The sequence below is a fragment of the Vombatus ursinus genome, unplaced genomic scaffold, assembly GCF_900497805.2.
Source record: "Vombatus ursinus unplaced genomic scaffold, bare-nosed wombat genome assembly UNPS02014872.1, whole genome shotgun sequence".
Lineage (NCBI taxonomy): Eukaryota > Metazoa > Chordata > Mammalia > Diprotodontia > Vombatidae > Vombatus > Vombatus ursinus.
This window is the reverse complement of record NW_020954650.1, coordinates 7,944,657-7,966,927: the sequence shown is the minus strand read 5'-3', so window position 1 is coordinate 7,966,927 and position 22,271 is coordinate 7,944,657. Positions and strand designations below refer to the sequence as shown.

Genomic DNA, 22,271 nt, shown 5'->3' with positions numbered 1-22,271 from the left:
TAACCATAAACAATAATAGATAATAGTCTCAGGAGGATGAGGAAGCAAGGACAAGAATGGAAAAAAAAAAAAAGAAAAAGTAATGAGAGAGGTAAGAGGAGAACCATGACAATATAGAATCAAGAAAGCCAAATATTAAAATTTTCAAGGAGAAAGTGGTCAATAATTTGAAGTACAATTCAATTTAATTAAAAAATATTATTAAGCACCTGTCATTTACCAAGACAGGGAGGCAGCTAAAAAGTAGGCTTCAAAGCCAAGGGTTGCATTCACCTCCAGGTTGTGCTTCTGACTCTAAGGACATTGAGGCAGTTGGGTTGGTGCAATGGATAGAGCACTAGGTTTAGAGTCAGGAAGACTCACCTTCCTGGGTTCAAATCTGGCCTCAGATACTTATTTGCTATGTGACCCTGGGCAAGTCATTTAATCTTGCTTGTCTCAGTTTCCTCATCTGCAAAATGAGCTGGAGAAGGAAATGGCAAACCACTCCAGTATATTTGGCAAGAAAAACCCCAAATGGGGTCACAAAGACTCAGACATTACTTAAATGACCAAACAATAACAACCACGACTCAACTGCCTGTTCATCCTGGACCCTCCCTTATCATCTGGGGGCTTTTCACTCTGCAATATCCTTGTAACATGCCAGCTCCCATTGGTCAGTTCACTTCAGAGCCTCCATTTGGGGAATGGATCCAAACAGGCCATGCTTCACTCCCCTTCTGGCTCTGATTCTGACTCTAAGGACTTTTCTATCATGACCTCAACCAGGAATCCTTTATCTCTCCTTCCCCCCCAGGCATCCCTTTATGTATTATCTTTTCCTAGTAGAATACAAGCTCATTGAGGGCCAGGGTTGTCTTTTTTATTTTATGTGTAACTTTACACATCTTAATAAACACTTCTTATTTATTTACCTACCTAGCAAGATGATCTCAGTACAAGTTTTGCCTCTGACTCATACTAGTTTTGTGACATTGGGCAAAGTACTCAACCTCTCTCTACTGGCAGTGAGAAATCACTGTAAAAGGGAGTTTCTTTTTAGCCTGCTTGTTTTCAAATGTATTATTTATTTATTTTTAACATTTTTTAAAAAATTGAGTTCTAAATTCTCTCCTCCCTCTTGCCAATCACCCACCCACTTAGAAGATAAGCAATATGATATCAATTATCCTGGTGAAATCATGCAAAACATATCTGAATATTAGCCATATCACCAAAAAGCATGAAAAGTAAAGGAAGTGAGAAAATTATACTCCAATTTGCACTCAGAGTTCACCAGTTCTCTGTCTTGTGTCACCACAAAAAGACTTGCTATAAGTATTTTTGTACATAAAGGTCCCTATCTTTTTATTTTATCTTTTTGGGGTAGAGACCTACTGTTATTGCTGAGTCAAAGGGTATGCACAAGTTTATACACCTTTGGGCATAGTTCTAAATTGTTTTACAGAATGGTTTGACCAGTTCTTAACTTCATCAACAATTCATTTGTGTAACTATTTTCTCTCTTCCCCTCCAACATTTGTCATTTCTGATAGGTATGAGGTGTTATCTCGGAGTTGTTTCAATTTGCATTTCTCTACTCAATAATGATTTAGAGCATTTTTTCATATGACTATAGATAGCTTTGATTTCTTCTTCTGGAAACTGCCTATTCATATCCTTTCATCATTATCAAATGAGGAATGATTCTTATTTTTATAAATTTGACCCAGTTCCCCATATATTTGAGAAAAGAGGCATTAGTTAGAAAAACTTCCTGTAAAATTTTTTGATATTATGTCACTGTCTATGGTTCCTTTTAGTAAAATGTAGTTTCCATGATTATCTCTTTTAATTAGGTCTAATTTTGATTTTGCTTTGTCTGAGATTATGATTGCTTTTTTATTTTTTTTTCTCCAGTTGAAGCATAATGGATTCTACTTCTAGCACCTTACTTAAACTATGTGTGTGTGTCTTTCTGTTTCAGGTGTGATTCTTATAAACAACATTTTTTACGAGCAATAATTTTCCCCATTATTCTTCTCCCTTCTCTCCTTCTTCCAGTACATTCCTCTCTCGACCCCAAAAGTGTGTTTCTTCATGTGGAATTTGTGAATGAAAATACAATTTTGTTTTCAGTTACTCACTACCACAAAAGTGCTATTTAGATATTTTGATGTATATAGTGACTTCCAGTAGTGTAATTTCTGACCCAAAGGTATGAACATTTTAGTAACCATTTGCTTAATCCCAATTTTATTTCCAAAATATTTGTACTGATTTATACCTACAGCAATTATACACTAGTGTACCTATTACCCCACAAACGCTTTACTGTAAATTGAATGTCTTTTTTTCAGCTCTGAAAGTTTTCTGGACCTGAGGTAATATGACAGGGTTGGTTTGATTTGCCTTTCTGTTATTATTAGTGAGTTGGAACTTCTTTCCTAAGGTTAATAATTTGACATTATTATTACTATGGTTATTTGCAAATTGTTTGTTCGTAGACTTGCAATAGGGAAATGATTTTTTTTGTATGTGTCTGTATCTTCATACATATACATATGAATACACATGTATCCACATCCATCCACACATACACAAATACACATATACACATGTTTTCTTTGTCCCTTTCCCTTTGCACTGTGTTATGCTCTAAATACGAAAAGAGGGAAAAAAGAAAAGTCCCTGCCTTCATGAAGCTTAAATTTAGGGGTCAAGTAATACAAAGACTGAGAAAATACTATCGGATTTGGAGTTAGGAGATCCTTGATGACTCCGAGAGGACTTCAACTACAGAAGTAAGAAAAGGATTACTGAAATTCAGGCTGAAGTTAAACAGCATTTCTATGCAGCAGAGTGAAGTATGCATACATGTTTTTGATGATCCTAATTAAACATCATGCACCAGTGTTTTTCCTTTACTCTCCAATAAAATGCAGGTTGCCTAAAGTATACATATCTATGACTTCCTTCAAAATTCTCATAGTTCCTAAAATATTCAATAAATATTGACTGATGATTCTCAATAGTCAACTACTTATGCTGGCTACCATTGATTAAGCTAGAAGAGTATGTAAACAATACCTGCTTTGTAAATCATCCATGTTCAGTTCTCCTACATAATGAGTGCCTGAGGACACTGTTACAACTCTTGCATTGTGGTTAGGAGAGCCTGTCTTCTTGAGAATATCCAAGAGGAGATTTGTCAATAAGAAGTGTCCCAAGTAGTTCACGCCAAAATGTTCTTCAAATCCATCTACGGTCTTTCTCTGAGGAATCATCATAACTCCAGCTGGGAAGCAAAAAGCATAGAAAAATAAGTCATCCAAGTAAGTATGAGACAGCAATCCTAGATGTGCTCCATAATAGAGGGTGAACAGAGAAGGAACTTGGGAGACCTGAATTCCAGTCCCAGCTCAGCACCCAGTTCAACACTTCTTTTAGATGAGAAAACTGAGGGCCAAAGAAGTGTTGAACTAGGTGATCATAAGGTCCCTTCTGGCTAAAAATTTATGATTATCTAATTCTGTTAAAAACAAAAACAATTTGAGTCTGAAACAATCACTGTCAAAGTGATTATGAGTTACACAAATCTTCTCCAGTTTTGGCCAAATGATTTTCCAGAATGGAATGTGTGATTTTGGGCAGTGAGGTGATGCAGAGGATAGAATGCTGGGCCTGAAGTCAGGAAGACTCATCTTCCTCAGTTCAAATCTGGCGTCAGACATTTACTAGCTGTGTAACCCTGGGTAAGTTATTTAACCCTGTTTACCTCAGTTTCCTCATCTGTAAAATGAGCTGAAGAAAGGAATGGCAAACCATTCCAATATCTTTGTCAAGAAAACCTAAAAGGGGTCACAAAGAATTGGACATAACTGAAACTAATGAACAACAAAAAACATGTGAGTTCCTTCTACTACACATACTCACTTACTCATGCAGCTCCCTTGCCAAAATTATCCTTCTTTCTCCTCCCTGATGGTCAAAGACCAACTCTTACTTATTAGAATTCCCACTACCCCGTGATATATGCCCCTACAGTAATGTCTTAGTAATAACTGTGTACTCTTAATTCTTACAGTACATATTACCTAAGCTACTCATCAAATGAAATGGGCATAGCACTTTACAAACCTTAAAATGCTAGACATTATTTTTATTATCATGATTATTTGAGATTTATCATGATTTACATTTATGGGATGGTGACTCAGAGGGTTGCTCCTCAGTTCTCACTTCTTCCTGGCTTCTAGGTATCCAAATTCCCTAGTTCCCCAGGTCCAGGTAGGAATAAAACTCTTTCTTTGCTAAACTAACCCTTAATCCAAAGAAGATGCAGTAGAATTTTAGGAAAAATATATATGTTTATATGTGTGTGTTCTTTGTGTATGTATGTGTGTTTTTCACTAAGTAATTAAGGAGGAAAACTATATCAAGCAAAGAAAGGTATAGGAAACATAAAAAGGTCAAGTTCAACTAGGCATAGACACCCTCTTTCTTTTAATACTCTCTCATGCTATCTTCTAGAGAAAGAAGGGAAGGAGAACAGGACAAAAAGAGGCCACACAGCCCTTTTGCCTGCTCTCATTTCTTACCTTCCTACTCACAAAATGACTGGGGTTGAGGGAAAAGAAAGGCATAACAAGTCCAAATCCACCTTTCACTGAATGGGTTTTTAGGGTGCTAATGTACTATAACAGGCCTCATGAGGCTATTAGGTGGTGTCTTGGATAGAGGGCTATAACTGGAATCTAGAAGACCTGAGTTCAAATCTAACCCCAGACACTCACTAGCTGTGTGACCCTGAGAAAGTCAATTTATCTCTCTTAGTATCAATGTCCTCATTATTACCCTCAAAATGTGGTTAATAATAGTATTTATATTTCAAGGTTGTAAGGATAATATATATAAGCTAATTGTATTTTGCAAGCCTTAAAATATTACATAAATGCTGGTCATTATTATTATTGTGTGTGTGTGTGTGTGTGTGTGTATGTGTGTGTGTGTGTGTGATATATACCACACTGGCAGTCTGGTGAAGACTATAGACTACCTTTCAGAATATGTTATTCTCAGAATGTTAAATGCTATTATCAGAATAACATTTTGTTGCTCACATTCATAATTGAAAGACATGCTAAATTTCAACTAGATAGTAGTGAAAATAAAGATGCAGTTTCCCCCCCTAAATTCACAGACCCCCTGAAATATTATCCCCAGACTAAGGCATCTGGTGGGTCATTACATATTAAACAGCTTGATGGAAACTCACTGTCTCTCCTTTGGGGTGAAGGACTAAGAAGGGCACAGGAGAAAAACATAAAAAGAAAAATCTACTTCTTCATATCTTATATTATGCTGTATCTTTCCACACATCTGTCCTGTCTTCTTAGCTAATATGAAAGTCATACAAAAGCATGAGCAAAGGTTCATGCTCTTTCTCTTTCACCAAATTGCTTCTACTTGAAAATATTAAAGGCTAATCTCGCTACAAAGAATATGAAATTCAGAGTTTTCACTAATTCAAATTGGTTTCCCTCCAAATCAGTCTATGTTTTTGGTTGATTATTAAACAGAAATTTATTAAGAAAATGATGAGTACACAGAAAAAATAGAGTCAAAAAAGGAATACTGAGAAACTCATAGCTATTAGGTAATAGAGTTGACGTACAGGATTATAGAATGCAGAATGCATTGTTATCTCCCATTAGAGCAATTGATTCAGTTCAAAAACTGTACCATTCAGACTTGGTTCTACTGGCTGCCACTTTCATGAGTTAAACATTAGAGCAGTGGACTTTGGGAAGGCAAAAATGAGAGAATGGTAAAGTAAGTAAGTGATCTGTAGGGTGTAAATTGAAAATCCCATGATCCTAGAAGAAGACTAGAATATACCAGAAAGGAAGTAAGAGAGGTTCCTAAATCCCCCCTCTAAAAGAAACTGAGAAAGAAGTAATCTATGGGACTTGGGAAAGGACTCCCCAAAAAATCAACTAAACAAACAAACAAAAAAAAAACAACCAAACCTAGAGATAAAGAGAAACCTCGAATAAAAATGAAGCACTGGAGATAACACCAAACATTCAACAAAATGCAACATGGGAGGTTTGTAGTGAGACAGAAAATAAAGCCTAGGAAAGAAAAAATGGTAAGAAATGAATGTAACAAATATTCTCGATATAATTTTTAAATGAGGGAGAACAAATAGAGAATGTAGAGAATGACAGCCAACATTTATGTAATGTTCATGGCCCGTTCATGGGATTGTAGGTGTTTAAAGCCTAATTCAGTTTCCATCTGTTCTATGGAGTCATTCTTGATTATCCCCTATCAGCAATGACCTTTCTTCCCTTAGAAACCATGCATTATGTTTATATGACCATTCTGGGTATTTATGTGCCATAAATACTTGATTAGACTGACAGCTCCATAAGGACAGGGATAATGCATTATTTAATTTTCAGTTTCCTCAGTTGCAATTAGAGTGTATTACATCTCAGAAATGCTTAGTAAATGTTTGTTTATTAAATGTGATGGACTCCTCTTTCTGACTGCCCTCTAGATACAACACAAGTACAGTAGAAAAAGTTGGAAAGGACATGGGTTCAAATTCAGAATCTGTTATTTCCCCGCTGCCCCGCTTTTTCTTCAAGGAACCTTGGGAAAATCACTTCACCCCTTCAAACCTTGGTTTCCTCATCATGACAGATTTAAGTGGCTGTTTTTCAACTCTTCAAGTCTTGTGGTTTTTCTTTCTTTTCTGTGTGTGTGTGTGTGTGTGTGTGTGTGTGTGTGCGCGCGTGTACCAGTGAAGGATGGTTCTTCTACTAAAGGCCTGCGAATGGGCTGATATGGAGGAAGGAGGAAATCAGTAATTGGACAAATATCAATCAGTAATGAAACCACATTCAAGAGCATGCTAGAGAATACATGTCAGATAAGATGTTTTTGACACTTTCCCTTTCTATTCTGTGTAGAATTCTCATGTAGGGGCACTGAACATTTCTTCCACATCAATCTAGTAAATGCTAAAATATTTCATGTTGGAAATATCTATCTCCAGTGTCTATTATCTGAGGTAGAAAAGTAGAGCTTCCTGTTCCAGGTGAATTCATGCTGAGGGATTTATAAATGAGCTCTCTACCTTATTTTACATAATTCTACCACCTTGACTGTAGTTCAGAAGGGCCCCAGCTTGTGTCAAATTCCATGATGAATTCGGTCATTCCACTACAATTTTTACTCTTTTGATGATCAAAGGATATTGAGAAATATAGTACTATTCAAGCACAGTTACTTTAGAAAGCTTGATGAGAAGTAAAAATCTTTAAAATTCCTCAGGCAGTGAATCAGGAGCCAATGATCAGAGATGCAACATTAAGGTGTGTCCTCATTGCCTATCTTGATAGTGTTGCTCTGAATGTAATTTTTTTCTGGCTTTTTATTAATTACAATGATCTTGTTTAAATAGGTATTTGCCAAGAACAGTGTGTCTCACAGGAAAATAAAAATCTAAGAAGCTGGAAACCGCACAGTACTTGCAGGTTTGCAAAGCATTTATTTTCCATAAATTTGATTCTTATTGGATTCTTGCACAACACTACGAGGTAGGTACTATATTACTATCTTCATTTTACAGATGAAGAAACTTAATCTCAGACTGGCTAAATTAATTTTGTAGGATGCTGCAGGAAATGCAGCTAAGGCTAGATTTCAACCTGCCTTCCTTATTTGAAAACCAACTCAATGCATAACGTCACGTATCATAAACTTTTCTGAGTATATACCAAATCATGCAAGGAAAAATTCTGCATTAGCAGCACTTGTAGGAAGATCTAGAAGGAAAAAAAAGTACCTAAAGTTTTTTCTTCCTTTATTGATTATCCCCAATTAATCCTAAGGATAGCTTATTTATAAATAGTTGTTTATATGTTGTCTTTCCCATTACACCCTGAGCTCCTTGAGAATGATTGCCTTTTACCTTTGCATCCCCAGTGCTTAACAGACTGCCTGCATAGCAGATTGCTAACAAATTTTATTGACTGACTAACTATTGATTGATTCAACTGGATTGGAAGTGAAGGTGGGGCAATGTCTTTTTTATCTTTGTATCATCCAATACCTAATAGAGTGTATTTTATGAAATAGCTGTTAATAAATGTTTATTGAATAAACAAAACTCAAATTCTTTAACAAAAAATTATTCTTTTGGATGGTTGGAAGAAGCATTTATTAAACACCTACTATGTAGCAAGCACTGTGCTAAGCATTTTTACAAAATTTATCTCATTTGTTCCTCACAGCAACCCTGAGAAGTCAGTGCTATTATTACCCCATTTTACAGTTGAGGAAACTGAGACAGATAGAGGTTAAGTGACTTGCCCAGGATCATACAAATAGTAAGGAACTGAGGCCAGCATTGAAATTAGATCTTCAGGACTCCAAACATAATACTCTATCTCCTTCACTGCCTTGTCCTTTGAACAGGATTATAAATCCTCAAACTATCTGTATATATTCAACATATTGTTTTTATTTTACTTGTAAAGAAATGTTCTTAGAGAAAAATTTAGCTATACTTATAGAGTACTTTGAAGTTTACAAAAGTACTTTGCTACATTTTTTTTTAATTTCTGAGAATATAAAGATGGAAAAAAAATCACTGTCATTTCAGTCAACCTTCGTAACTGGTGAATAATAAACACTGGGGAATGATAATTAAAGGAAGCTCAGAACCAAGATTTCTCAAAAAGCATTCCTAGGTGGCTCTAAGTGCAAGAGTATATTTTTAAAGAAGAAAGAGGCATAAGGCAGGTGAGCTCTCAATAGCAGGATTAACGAATCATCTGTTGTTACTGGCCAGAGAGCATTGTTTTTCCCATTCCCCATTTAATATCCCACTCCTTACTTTAATATTCCCCATTTAATATTCCCCATTTCTATCCCACTCCCTACTTTAATCCATGCCACTGATTACTCAAACTTCTGATTGTGAGGGAACTCAGTTTAGACATATCTAAACACTGTCTTAATCACTCCTCCCTAAAAATAGCAAGGTTGCCAGAGGGCCAACACACTAGGCACAGTACTTACAATATTGACCATGAAACCCCACAACCACCAATGTTATTAATCATTTTCCAAAACCAAAATGAAATGTTAAGAAGACAATGCTGGAAATGGAAATTGGAAACTAGAGAATATTTTCTTTAAAAGGTGTGTGTGTGTGTGTGTGTGTGTATGTGTGTGCGCGCGGCGCGTGCGTAAGTCAATTTAAAAACATTTATTTGTGACAAACTAATTAATATTCTATTTTCCTTGTTAGAGTGCAAGATACACTGAACAACAAAATTGTTGTTTTCACATTTTCATGCTTTTAATTTTTGTCCAAATAACTGGACAAGATTCATCTCATTAGATTTTCAGGATCTCTGTCACCAATTTGTAGTGCCCTCAGATCAATCCTGATGGTTAGGTAATGCTCCAATTGGCCATCATTCTTGTCACATGACCTATTCAATGGCTTTTCACATGACAGACAGCCTCAATTACTTAATTACTTCAGGACCTCAAAGATTCACAATTTCATCAGTTTAGGCACTCATTCCATCACTGTAAGTCAGAAGACTTCTCCATATTTATAAAGGATAGCTCTTACATACACAACTAGAAAACCAGAATTATGGTCAATGGTGACAATCCACACATTTGCTTTATTGCAAATGACTGCGTCTTGTCAAATGACATCCTTAAGATCCAAAAAAAAAAAAAAACACTATGAAGGTTTATATACAGGGTATCTAAGATTACTAGATTGGAAAAAAACAGTGATAAAACAAGATAGACGGAAAGTTAATACTGTCTATGAGGTAGGATACACAGAGATGGCCCAGGGAATAGAAAAGGCAGTGGGATATGTCTAACTTATTGCGGGAAAAATAGTAATAAGAATGGAGAACAGGTGTTCAAAAGCAGCTAGATTAGTTTCAGGTGGACCTGAGCCACGTTGATTTAATTGGAGCTGTTTATCATTATAATGAGATGTTGATTCAACGTTGCTGCCCACAGTGACTTAGGCAGATTTTTTTTCCCCTACTCCACACTTATTTTTTATCTGACCTCATACTTTCACAGACTAGTTAAAACTCAAGTTGAGAGGGAAATCAGATCAGAAGTATCTAAAAGGTATCTTAGAACCCTCCTGCTCCCTCCATAGTAGAGCTAACAAATTATTCACAGTACTGTACCTGCTTACGGCATATTAATGACCACTTTTATTTTCAGTGGCATAAAAACTTAAGAGTCATCAATGTTATTAATCATTAACCAAAGCCAAATGGTAATTAATCAGAATGCTGGTTTACAAAAAAGCACCAAGAATAAAAAACTTCTTGTTACAAGGCCTACAAAAGAAAGGATAAATTATATAATTTCTCTAAGAGAACAAATGGCAAATTAATAATTCCACAGGTCAGGGTAACAGATATAATATCAGCAAAACAGTGCACTAATAATACTCTAAATAGAAAGATACACATGCTTCAATTCCAAATACAAAACCAATACTTTTCTAAACCTTCAGGGGTATCAAAGGTTCAAGTAATGGCCAAATAGGTAGAACTCTTTTAGAAAAGAAGAATCTGGTATGCTTCTTTGTTTATACAGAGAATTGCTTTTCTTCTGTACATAAATGAAGTATTTTTTCTCATTTCATTGAAAATATCAATAAAAAGATCAGACCTTTTCACTATCTCTACTACAGAGCTATTTTCTCAAATAAAATGTCATTTTAAATTAAAAAGTTACTGCTAAGATAACCTTTTAAGTGTTATAAAGGAATCCTATAGAAGATTACTTTATACAAGCAACAGTACTTTATAAAAACCAAACACAGTAAATCCCCTTTATAGTGAAAATAACACATAGTTAAATTCTATAGCAACTAAAAATCAAATTCCAAATTCATGATCATCTTCAAATCAATGCTTCCTTCTTCCCTCTTCCTCTCCTTTTCTCCACCCCCTCTACCCCCAATCTGCTGACACACAAAGCTATGGTATATCACTAGTTGCATCTAAACAAATCAGTTCATTTAGGCTAATATATTGCTTTAAGTTACTTACTATTCTGGCCTTGCCAGCTATCATTATTTTAATCAGAAAAGGTCAGAACAGACACTCTAGCTAAGATTAAAATGCTGCTGGACAAAGCAATGACTTATTGAAAAATGGACTTTGTAAATAATTTTTTATAGCAAAGTCATAGCAGATTAGCTAACAATAGGACACATCAACACTTTTATGTATGTATGCACATCTTTGTACATGTATGCTATATTATTTAAGTGGTATCTGCAAGAGGTCATTAGGACATTAGCCTTTTATTCCAATACGTATCTACTATGTGAGAGGCAGCATCAGTTAGTCAGACAGCACTTATAAAGCACCTATTATGTGCCAGACACAGTGTGTGCTAAGTGCTGGGGATAGAAAGTAAGGCAAATTAGAGTCTTTTCTCTCAAGCACTTCGCAGTCCGTAATGTGGCACAGAAGACAGTGAGCTAGCCTTGGAGGCAGGAAGACCTGAGTTTAAGCTCTGCTCCTCTAACTCATACTGGCTATGTCACCCCAGACAAATTACTTAATTCTCAGTGCTCTTAGCAAATCTCTGATTCTATAGTTTATTTAAAAAAAAGTGACAACCTGCATTGGGGAAGGGAGTTTGTTCATGCAGGAGTTCCTATACCAAAGAAATTATATATCTAATCCTTATATCTATCCCTATCTAAGACATCAAACAGCAGCACAGTTTTGGGAAATTTTGGTATCACACTGTTCCCGCATCATAGATTTTAAAAGATGCCTGAGGGCTAAGAATCAGCATTCTTCACTATCAGTTAAAATTTGGTGAGAAACTGAAAAAAATTATTAGTCAAAGGCATAGTTGATTACTATATAAATGTATCATCTGGAATGATGGAGGCAGTTACTTATCAAGAAAAGAAAGCCAGCTAGGTGGCACAGTGGATAGCGCACTGGTCCTGGAGTCAGGGGGACCTGAGTTCAAATCTGGCCTCAGACACTTGACACTTACTAGCTCTGTGACCTGGGCAAGTCATTTAACCCCAATTGCCTCACCAAAACAAAACAAACAAATAAAACCACACCAATAAAAAAAAACCCACTTTCTTCTATAATTAACTCATTCAGAAGGATGAAAATGATTAATCTAAACTAGTTGATCTAAACTTTTTAAAAAAAAAATTAAAGTCCATGATTAAAGACCATGTTTGGATATAATGGTTATCAAGGAATAGCTTAGGAAAGCAGAGAAGGCAACAAAAGAAATCTCAGATACTTAAGGTATTAGTCAATTAATTTTATTTAAAAAACAAAAAAAAAATTTCACTATACCAGATGATGGAAAAAAATATGTCATTCTTTGGTGGACTGGGGACACAGTATCCTGGAAATTAGTGTGAAGCAACTGAAATATTTAATCCCTGTAATGAAATTATATAATCAGTAGATAACTACTAGGCATATACAATATGCTAAGCTATTGGTACTCTGACAAGATAAAAAAAGCTATGTTTTATTTTAATGTTACAGAAATTAACTGATTATTCAATACACTATTAAAGAGAGAGCTAAATTTACAGGTTATCAATTTATTTAATCTATGTGAGAGTCATCATTAAATAAATTTTGAAAAATAGATCTAGTCCCTAAAGACCATCAGAGTTATCAGAAACAGGTGGTGTATTGCAAAGCAAATATAAGACAAGTAAATGGCAAGTTTGAAATACTTAAATTTTAAAGCAGTGTAGACAATATAGCAGAATATATATTATTATGAGATATGAGAAATTCTAAAATCTCCAGCTTTCCCATAATCATATAACATCAGTATGATGAAACTCAATTTTCAAGTTTTTCAGGGATAATTATCCTATATCTGGATTGTAAAGACTTCTGACTACTTCAATGATCAAATTGCCAACTGGATTTTAAACCATGTACTTTGAACAACTGTTGACTATGGTGCAGACTACCTAAGTATTGCACAGAAAGAGAGACAGAAAGAGAAAGAGAAAGAGAGAGAGAGAAAGAGAGAGAGAGAGAGAGAGAGCTTACTGACAGCATGCTACTATTTGATAGATATTAAAATAAAAGGCTTCTGTCACTTGAGTTTTATGAATTTATTCAAAGGAAAATTTAAAACACTCTAGTATCAAAATAAAGCTGTTAATCTTTTGTTAGTTTTTTAAGTCACTCTAAAGGAATCGCTGTCATTTTTCCATTTTCTACTTTAAGCAGAGTTCAAACTTTCTGTGACATGCATAATATCATCACAGTAACAGATATTGTGTTGAAGCCAAGCAGGTCAGAAAGCATCAATTTTTTGATGCAACATGTGATTGTCAGGAGTTGGGCTAATTATTCAGAAGGAACATTTAGCGTTCTCTACATGATTATTCATGCACTTCTGAGAAATCTTCCCAGAGCACAGATGCCATCTATTTAATTGAAGCTTTTGAAAGGCTTTTAATTCATTTTAGATGAACAAATGTTCGTTGAATATCCACTCTGTGCAAGGCATCATGCTGTGTGCATGGATGGTATACAAGAATGACCGAGATCCTGGTCCCTAGCCCAGAGATATTTACTATTAGAGAAGACAAAATGTATAAATATACACGTAATCATAATATGAAACAGAATATAAGTAATTATAATATGAAACAATATAAGCACAAGAAGATATATATGTGTATATGTATATGTGTGTGTTATATATATACATATACAAATATGTATACACACACACACACACATACACACACACACACACATATGAATGAATAAAGTATTGTGGTATTTGAACTTGTTACTGAAGAATAGGTAGTACTTCAACAGGCAAAGATGGGGGAAAGGAAGATAAGTGTTCCAGTCACAGAGAACAGTAGATGAAAAAGAAAAAAAAACACAAAGGTAGGAAAGTACGAGGGTGGTTTGGAAAATATGAAGTAGTCTGGTTAAAGGGGAACATAGGGATCTATGAGTTACAGTAGACACAGATAAGATAAGAGGTGGATTGGGGCTGATTATTAGGATCTGGGGTTATAGATTAAGAGCAAGCATTCTTAAGCTGTTTTTAAAAATATTTTTATAACTGTATTTCAATGTAATTATTTTCTTTTTGCACTCCTATAGATTTTATTTTATACATTTTGAAACATTATTCTGGGAAGGGGTCTATAAGGCTTCACTGTGACTGCCAAATGAGTATATGACAAAAAAAAAAGTAAGAACATTTGATTTGGAGCAAGAAGGTACCTCACAGTCCATTAAACAATACACTCATTTGACAGCTGCCCTTGACACAGGAGTGGGTGCCCTGGAGCAAATGATAAATGTTTTCAGGTAGAAAGTGACACCATCAGAGTTGCTCATTATATTTTTAAATGCTTATTCATTCAACAAATATTTATTAATCACCTACTATGCACAAATTCCTTATAAATGAATATTTCATGAACAGTTATAGTTATAATATCTATAATTTAGGGAAACATATACAGTATCCAAGGGAAGAAATCCAATCCATCAACAACTATACAAAAAACTGCTCGAAAATGACAATAATTAGATAAACTGACATTAAAGCAACTGTGAGTTTCCATCCCACATCCAACAGATTGACATAGGTGACAAAAAAAATACATTAGCAATTGGTGGTGAGGATTTGGGGAAACAGGCATACTCATGGTCTGTTAGTAGAACTGTTAATTGCACCAGACATTTCAGAATGTAATTTAATCTAATACCAGAAAGTCACTAAACTCGGCACATCTTTTGACCTAACAATATCGCTACCAGCCTATACTAAGAGAGCAAAGGAAAAGGACACATATATAAGTCTAAATAGATAAAAACATAGATATGGATGACATAGTAATTATAGGTATAAAAGACAGATATAGGCATCTGCTCTTTTTGTTATAGCAAAAAACATGAAACCTAAGTGGTGTCCAACAATTGGGTAATAACTAAATAAATTACCATATATGGTAATATAGGATATTTTTTTCATCATAAGAAATGTCTAAGAAAAGATAAGTGACTAAGAAAAGTCAGTTTCATCCAGATTGACTTCTGGGAGCTAAGATGGAATAGGCAATAAATTGCTATAACTCTCCCTATATTCACCTCCAAACTACCATAAAAGAGTACCCCAAAACAAATCCTGGAACAGCAGAACCAGCAAAAAGATAGGGTGAAACAATCTTTGAGCCCAAGAAACTTGAAAGATCAGCAATTAAGGTCCATCTCATTCAGGTAAAAAGGGCAGGAAGATTCCCAGCAAGCCAGCAGCAAGCCCCACCTTAGTAAACCTGGAGGAAATCCTGAGACCGGGTGTGGTGGAGGAGGCAAACGCCAACACCAGGATCCCCCATGTGCCTTAGTATAGCTAGGGGAACCAGCAGACCCCAACACTGAGAACCACCACATGCTTCAGTGTAGGCTTAGGCAAACAGACATTCTCCAGGGCCAGACCTCCACGTGCTACACTGCAGCATGGGACAAACACAGAAACATCCCACTGGGCCTTCACACTTGCTAGACACGACCGTTAGGAATTCAGCTCAGCACCAGGTAAGCTGCTAGACCCCTAAAGGCTCCAGCAGCACTAGCTACTCCACACATATCCCTTCAGCACAGCACTAGACACAAAGGTCCCCTGTGGGCCTCAGGACAACATCAGTGCAGCACCACATAAACAGACAAGGGCCTGCAGCCACTGGCACGAGAAGACAAAGACAATGCCCTCTCTACCCCAGGAACAAAGTTCAAATTTAAAAGAAAGTTAAAAGGAAAAAAAAAAAAAACAGTTGAGCAAAAAATAACATTAAAAGAATCTGTATAGAAAGTTATCATGGTGACCAGTCAGACCAACACACAAACTCAGAAGAAGATGACGATGTCAAAACACTTATGGGCAAAACCCTGAAGAAAAACAGGAAGCGGTTTCAAACTCAGAAAGAACTCATGGAAGAGCTCAAAAAGGAGCTTAAAAATCATATAAGAGAGGTAGAAGAAAAATTGGGAAAAAATGCAAGAGAATTATGAAAAAAGAGTCAACAGCATGGAAAACTGCTTAAAAAGTAGAACTGGCCAAATGGAAAAGGAGATACAAAAATCCACTAAAGAAAACAACTCCTTGAAGGTATAATTGGCCAAATGGAAAAGAAAGCACAAAAGCTAACTGAAGAAAACAACACCTTAAAAGTTAGAATTGGGCAAGTGGAAGCTAATGACTTTATGAGATATCAAGAATCAATCAAACACATTCAAAAGAATGAAAATGTGAAACAAAATATAAAATACCTGATGGGAAAAACAACTAACCTGGAAAGTAGATTCAGGAGAGAAAATGGGCAGTATCTTTCAAGAAATTATGAAGGAAAACTGCCCCAATGTCATAGAACCAGAGGGCAAAGTAGGCATTGAAAGTGTCCACCAGGGGCAGCTAGGTGGCTCAGTGGATAGAGCACCAGCCCTGAAGTCAGGAGGACCTGAGTTCAAATTTGGCTTCAGACCAAATACTTGACACTTACTAGCTGTGTGACCCTGGACAAGTCACTTAACCTCAATTGCCCCCCCCCCCAAAAAGTGTCCACCAATCACCTCAGGAAAGAAATCCCAAAATAAAAATTCCAAGGAACATTATATCCAAATTTCAGAACTCTCAGGTCAAAGAAAATATAATACAAGTGGCCAGAAAGAAACAATTCACATATTGGAGAATCACAATCATGCAGCTGCAACATTAAAGGATCAGAGGTGATGGAACAGGTCAAAGGAGCTAGGACTATAACCAAGAATCGCTTACCTGGCAGAATGAAGCATAATACATCAAGGAAAAAACGGTCATTCAATGAAATAGAAGGATTTCAAACTTTCCTAAGGAGAAGACCAGAATTAAACCAAAAAATTGACCTCCAGTATCAAGATCCAAGAGAAGCATAAAGAGGTAAAAAGGGAAAAGAAAACATGAGGGATTCAATAGAGCTAAACTATCTACATCCCTACATCCCTATTTACATCCTGCCCATGGGAAGATGATATGTATAATTCTTAAAAATTGTATCATTCTTAATTCTTAATTAATTAATTCTAAATTCTTAAAAATAGTATAGCTAGAAGGAATATAAATAGAGGGTAAGGCATAAGGTGAATTTGAGGGAATGACAAAAAAGTTAAGTGATGAGAAAGAGGAGTACAATAAGTGCAGAAGCAAAGAAGAGGAAAATGGGGTAAATTATTTCACATGAAGAGGCACAAAAGACCTATTACAGTAGAGGGGAATCAAATGTAAAAAGCAGAAAAAATTAAATGTACTCTTTTCAGATCATAATGCAATAAAAATTACATTCTCCAAAGGGCAGTAGAACTCTAGATTAAAAGTTAATTCGAAACTAAATAATCTTATCCTAAAGAATAAGAGGGTCAAAGAACAAATCATAGAAACAATAATTTCATTAAAAATGATGACAACAATGAGATAACATACCAAAATTTATGGGATGCAGCCAAAGCAGTACTTAGGAGAAAATTTATTTCTCTAAATTCTTGCATCAAAAAAATGGAAAAAGAACAGATCAGTGAATTGGGCATGGAACTAAAAAGACTAGAAAAAGAACAAATTAAAAATCTCCAACTGGGCACCAAATTGGCAATCTTGAAAATCAAAGGTGAGATTAATTTAAGATTGAAAGTTAAAAAACAAACATACAACTATTGAGCTAATAAATAAATCTAGGATCTGGTTTTATGGGAAAAAAAAACAATTAAGATAGATAAGCCATTGGTTAATTTGATTAAAAAAAGAGGGAAGAAAACCAAATATTCACTATCAAAAATGAAAAGGGTGAAATCACCACCAATAAAAAAGAAAGTAAAGCAATTGTTAGGAAATATGTTGCCCAACTATATGCTAATAAATCTAACAATGTTAGTGAAATCAATGAATACTTACGAAAATATAAATTACCTAGATTCACAGATCAGGAAATATAATGCCTAAATAATCCCATCTTAGAAAAAGAAATTGAACAAGCCATTAACGAACTCCCTAGGAAATAATATTCAGGGTCAGATGAGTTCATGAGTAAATCCTACCAAACATTTAAATAGCAATTAATTCCAATACTATATAAGCTATTTGGAAAAATAGGTGAAGATCAAACTCCTTTTATGACACAATATGGTGCTGATACCCAAACCAGGAAGAGTCAAAACAGAGAAAGAAAATCATAGACCAATTTCCCTAATGAATATTGATGCAGAAATTTTGAACAAAATACTAGCAAGGTGATTACAGCGTTGTATCACAAGGATTATACACTACGACCAGGTAGGATTTATACCAGGAATGCAGGGTTGGTTCAATATTAGGAAAACTATCAACATAATTGACCATATCAATAACAAAACTAGCAGAAATCACATGATTATCTCAACAGATGCTGAAAAAACTTGACAAAATACAGCACCTTTTCCTAATAAAAACATTAGAGAGTATAGAAATAAAGGGAGAATTCCTTAAAATGATGAGCAGTATCTATCTCAATCCATCAGCAGGCATTATCTGTAATGGAGATAAGCTAGAAGACTTCCCAATAAGATCAGGGGTGAAGCAAGGATGCACCTTATCACCACTATTATTCAATATAGTACCAGAAATGTTAGCTATAGCAATAAGAGAAGAAAAATAAATTGAAGGAATTAAAATAGGCAATGAGGAATATTATACTTATAGAATTTATACTTAGAGTACCCTAGAGCATCAACTAAAAAATTACTTGAAATAATCAACAACTTTAGCAAAGTAGCAGGATATAAGATAAACCCATATAAATCATCAGCATTTCTTTATTTGACCAATAAAGTTCAGCAGCAAGAGATAGAAATAGAAATTCCATTTAAAATAACTGTAGACAATATAAAATACTTGGGAGTCTACCTACCAAGATGACCCCAGGAATTATATGAACACAATTACAAAAGACTGTTCACACAAATAAAATCAGATCTAAACAACTGGAAAAAATATCAATTACTCATGGGTAGGCTGAGCCAATATAATAAAAATGACAATGTTGCCTACACTAATTTAGTTATTGAGTGCCATACCAATCAAACTACCAAAAAGTTATTTGATAGAAAAAATAAAAACAAAATTCATCTGGAAGAACAAAATGTCAAGAATACCAAGGGAATTAATAAAAAAAAAAAAAAGGAGGGTGGCCTAGTAATACCTGATCTCAAACTATACTATAAAGCAGTAATCATCAAAACTATCTGGTACTGGCTAAGAAATAGAGTGGTGAATCAGTAGAATAATTAAGTATGCAAGACCACAGCAACCTAGTGTTTGAAAACCCAAAGACCCTGGCTTTTGGGATAAGAACTCACTATTTGACAAAAACTATTGGGAAAACTGGAAAACAATAGAATGTAAACTAGGTATAAACCAACATCTCACACCATGTACCAAGACTAGGTCAAAATGGTACACAATACAGACATAAAGGTTGACACCATAAACAAATTAGAAGAGCAAGGAATAGTCTACCTGTCAGATCTACGGGGAGAGGAAGAATTTATGACGAAACAAGAGATAGAGAACATTACAAAATGTAAAGATAAATTTGATTATATTAAATTAAAAAGCTTTTGTACAAACAAAACCAATGTAACCAAGATTAGAAGGAAAGCAGAAATCTGGGGAGCAATCTTTACATCAAATGTCTCCGATAAAGGCCTCATTTTTCAAATATATATGGAACTGAGTCAAATTTATAAATATACAAACCATTCCCCAATTGATAAATAATCAAAGGATATGAACAGGCAGTTTTCAGATGAAGAAATCAAAGACATCTATAGGCAAATGAAGATGTACTCTAAATCAGTTTTAATTAGAGAAATGCAAATTAAAACAACTCAGAGATACCACCTCACACCGTTCATTTTGACTAACATGACAAAAAAGGAAAATGATAAATACTGGAGAAGATGTGGGAAAATTTTGACACTAATGCACTGTTGGTGATGTTATGAACTGATCCAACCATTTTGGAGAGCAATTTGGAACCATGCCCAAAATGCAACCCAACTCTAAAATACCTTTCATCCAGCAACACTACTACTAGGTCTGTATCCAAAAAGGACCTACATGTGCAAAAATATTTATAACAGCCTTTTTCGTGGTGGCAAAATTTAAAATTGAGGGGGTACCCATCATTTGTGAAATGGCTGAATAAGCTGTGATTTATGGATGTAATGGAATACTATTGTGCAATAAGAAATGATAAACAGACAGATTTCATAAAAAACCTATAAAGAACTGTATGAAAAGACTTGCAAAGTGAAATGAGCAGAACCAGGAAAATATTGTACACAATATCAGCAACACTGTGTGAAGATCTATGAATGACTCAGCTCTTAGCACACAATGATCCAAGACAAATACAAAGGACTGTGAAAGAAAAAGGTTATCCATATCTAGATAAAGAACTGATGGTCTCTGAATGTAGGTTGAAGCATATTTTTTTTCACTTACTTTATTCTTTCTTGTATTATTTTTTTCCTTTTGACTGGTTTCTTCTTTCCCAACTGTGACTGCTATGGAAATATTTTTACATGATAGACAGCACACGTATAAACTACATCAAATTGCCTACCATTTCAGAAGAGGGGAAGGGAGGCAGGGAGAGAGAAAAATTTGGAATTCAAAATCTTATAAAAATGAATGGTAAAAATTTTCTTGACATATAAGCGGGGAAAAATAAAATACTATTAATAAAAAAGAAAAGAAAAAAAGAAAAGATAGTTTCAAACAAATTTGGGAACACTTGTAGGAATTAATGCAATAGACAATTTACATAACACCATTCTAAAGAAAAACAACATAAAAAAACTTAAGAATACTGATCAATACCATGACCAGCCATGACTACAGAGGGCCAATAATGAAGGGGCTATCTATTTCCTAAGTGATTGACTCAAGTGTGACATTTTTTCTTTTTTGAATGCCATTACAAGTAGTAAGATAGTTTGACTGGATCTGCTCGTTAACAGTGGTCAAGCAGAAATATTTTTGTAAAAAAAGGGCAAAACATCTGTCAGTTTTTCAATATAAAATATTAAAAATGAATTAATTCAGTAATGTCCCACTTAGTTTTAAAATAAATAAGGTAATATATTAAATTTTAAAATAAAACTAAAAACCTTTTAGTTTTAAGTGACAGGCTACTTTTTCCTGAAGGATTTATCCTATCTTTTGCTTTCACAGTAACATTTATGTCAGCAGTTTCATCTATAGAGTAGAGATTTGAGCAAAACTCACCATTGTTGATTAGCACATGAAGAGGATAATTCTTTTTCTTGAATTCCTCAACAAACTGTCGAATGGACTTCATGGAAGCCAGGTCACAGAATAAAAATTCCACTGGAAAGACACAGAAAGCAGCTAATTATCTTCAGAAGACACTTTGGGCCACAAACAAAGGTTAAAAATCACTTTGACTCAATTTAGCCTGTCATATTTCAGTATAAAGAGATGGCAAGGTTTTATGCTGGGCAGAGTACCAGGGAAAGGTAGGGTTATTTTCTTGTTTTATTTCTTTTTCTTTCTTTCTTTCCTTTCTTTCACTCTCTTTCCTTTTTTTTTTTTTAACTGATACACATAATAAAAGCAGCAATGTGGACCCAGATATTGGAAGGCTTAGTTCGGCCTTGGTTTCTTATTTAGCTTTTGTTCTTGTTGAACTTCATTTGCATGCCAACCAAACAGGATTTAGGAAGTGCCCAAAATGTAACCCAACTCTGAAATACCTTTCATCCAGCAACACTGCCACTAGGTCTGTATCCCAAAGGAACATAAAAAAGGGAAAAGGACCTATGTGTGCAAAAATATTTGTAACAGCCTTTTTCATGCTGGCAAAATTTAAAATTGAGGGGATACCCATTAGCTTCTTCACAAGTCCAGTGGGTTATTTCGGCCAAGCTCCAAAAATATTGTTTGTTTATTTAAGGGAAGGGCACTAAAGCACCATCTGGGTTAAATGAAAGTTACAGGTAATTTTCTAATTCTCAGTAGTGGTCTGGGACCATGGATTTTGAATCATTACCAGTCACAGGCTGTCAAAGGAATATAATTTTAGGATTAGGCTTGAGCAAGAGAAAGTTTTGCTTCTTTTTACTGACCTTCAA

The 22,271-nt window shown here is 34.9% G+C and overlaps 1 protein-coding gene across 2 annotated transcripts in view; it reads right to left on the bottom strand.

Annotated features, from left to right (window-relative positions):
• Positions 1-22,271, bottom strand: part of DHRSX (dehydrogenase/reductase X-linked) — a 380,969-nt gene that overhangs the window by 107,106 nt on the left and 251,592 nt on the right. For both annotated transcript variants that reach the window (XM_027842409.1, XM_027842410.1), the window contains exons 4-5: positions 21,406-21,507; positions 3,073-3,280 (exon numbers count right to left, since the gene is read on the bottom strand). In XM_027842409.1, coding sequence (XP_027698210.1) covers positions 3,073-3,280; positions 21,406-21,507 — 310 coding nt within the window. The remainder of the gene's footprint in view (positions 1-3,072; positions 3,281-21,405; positions 21,508-22,271) is intronic.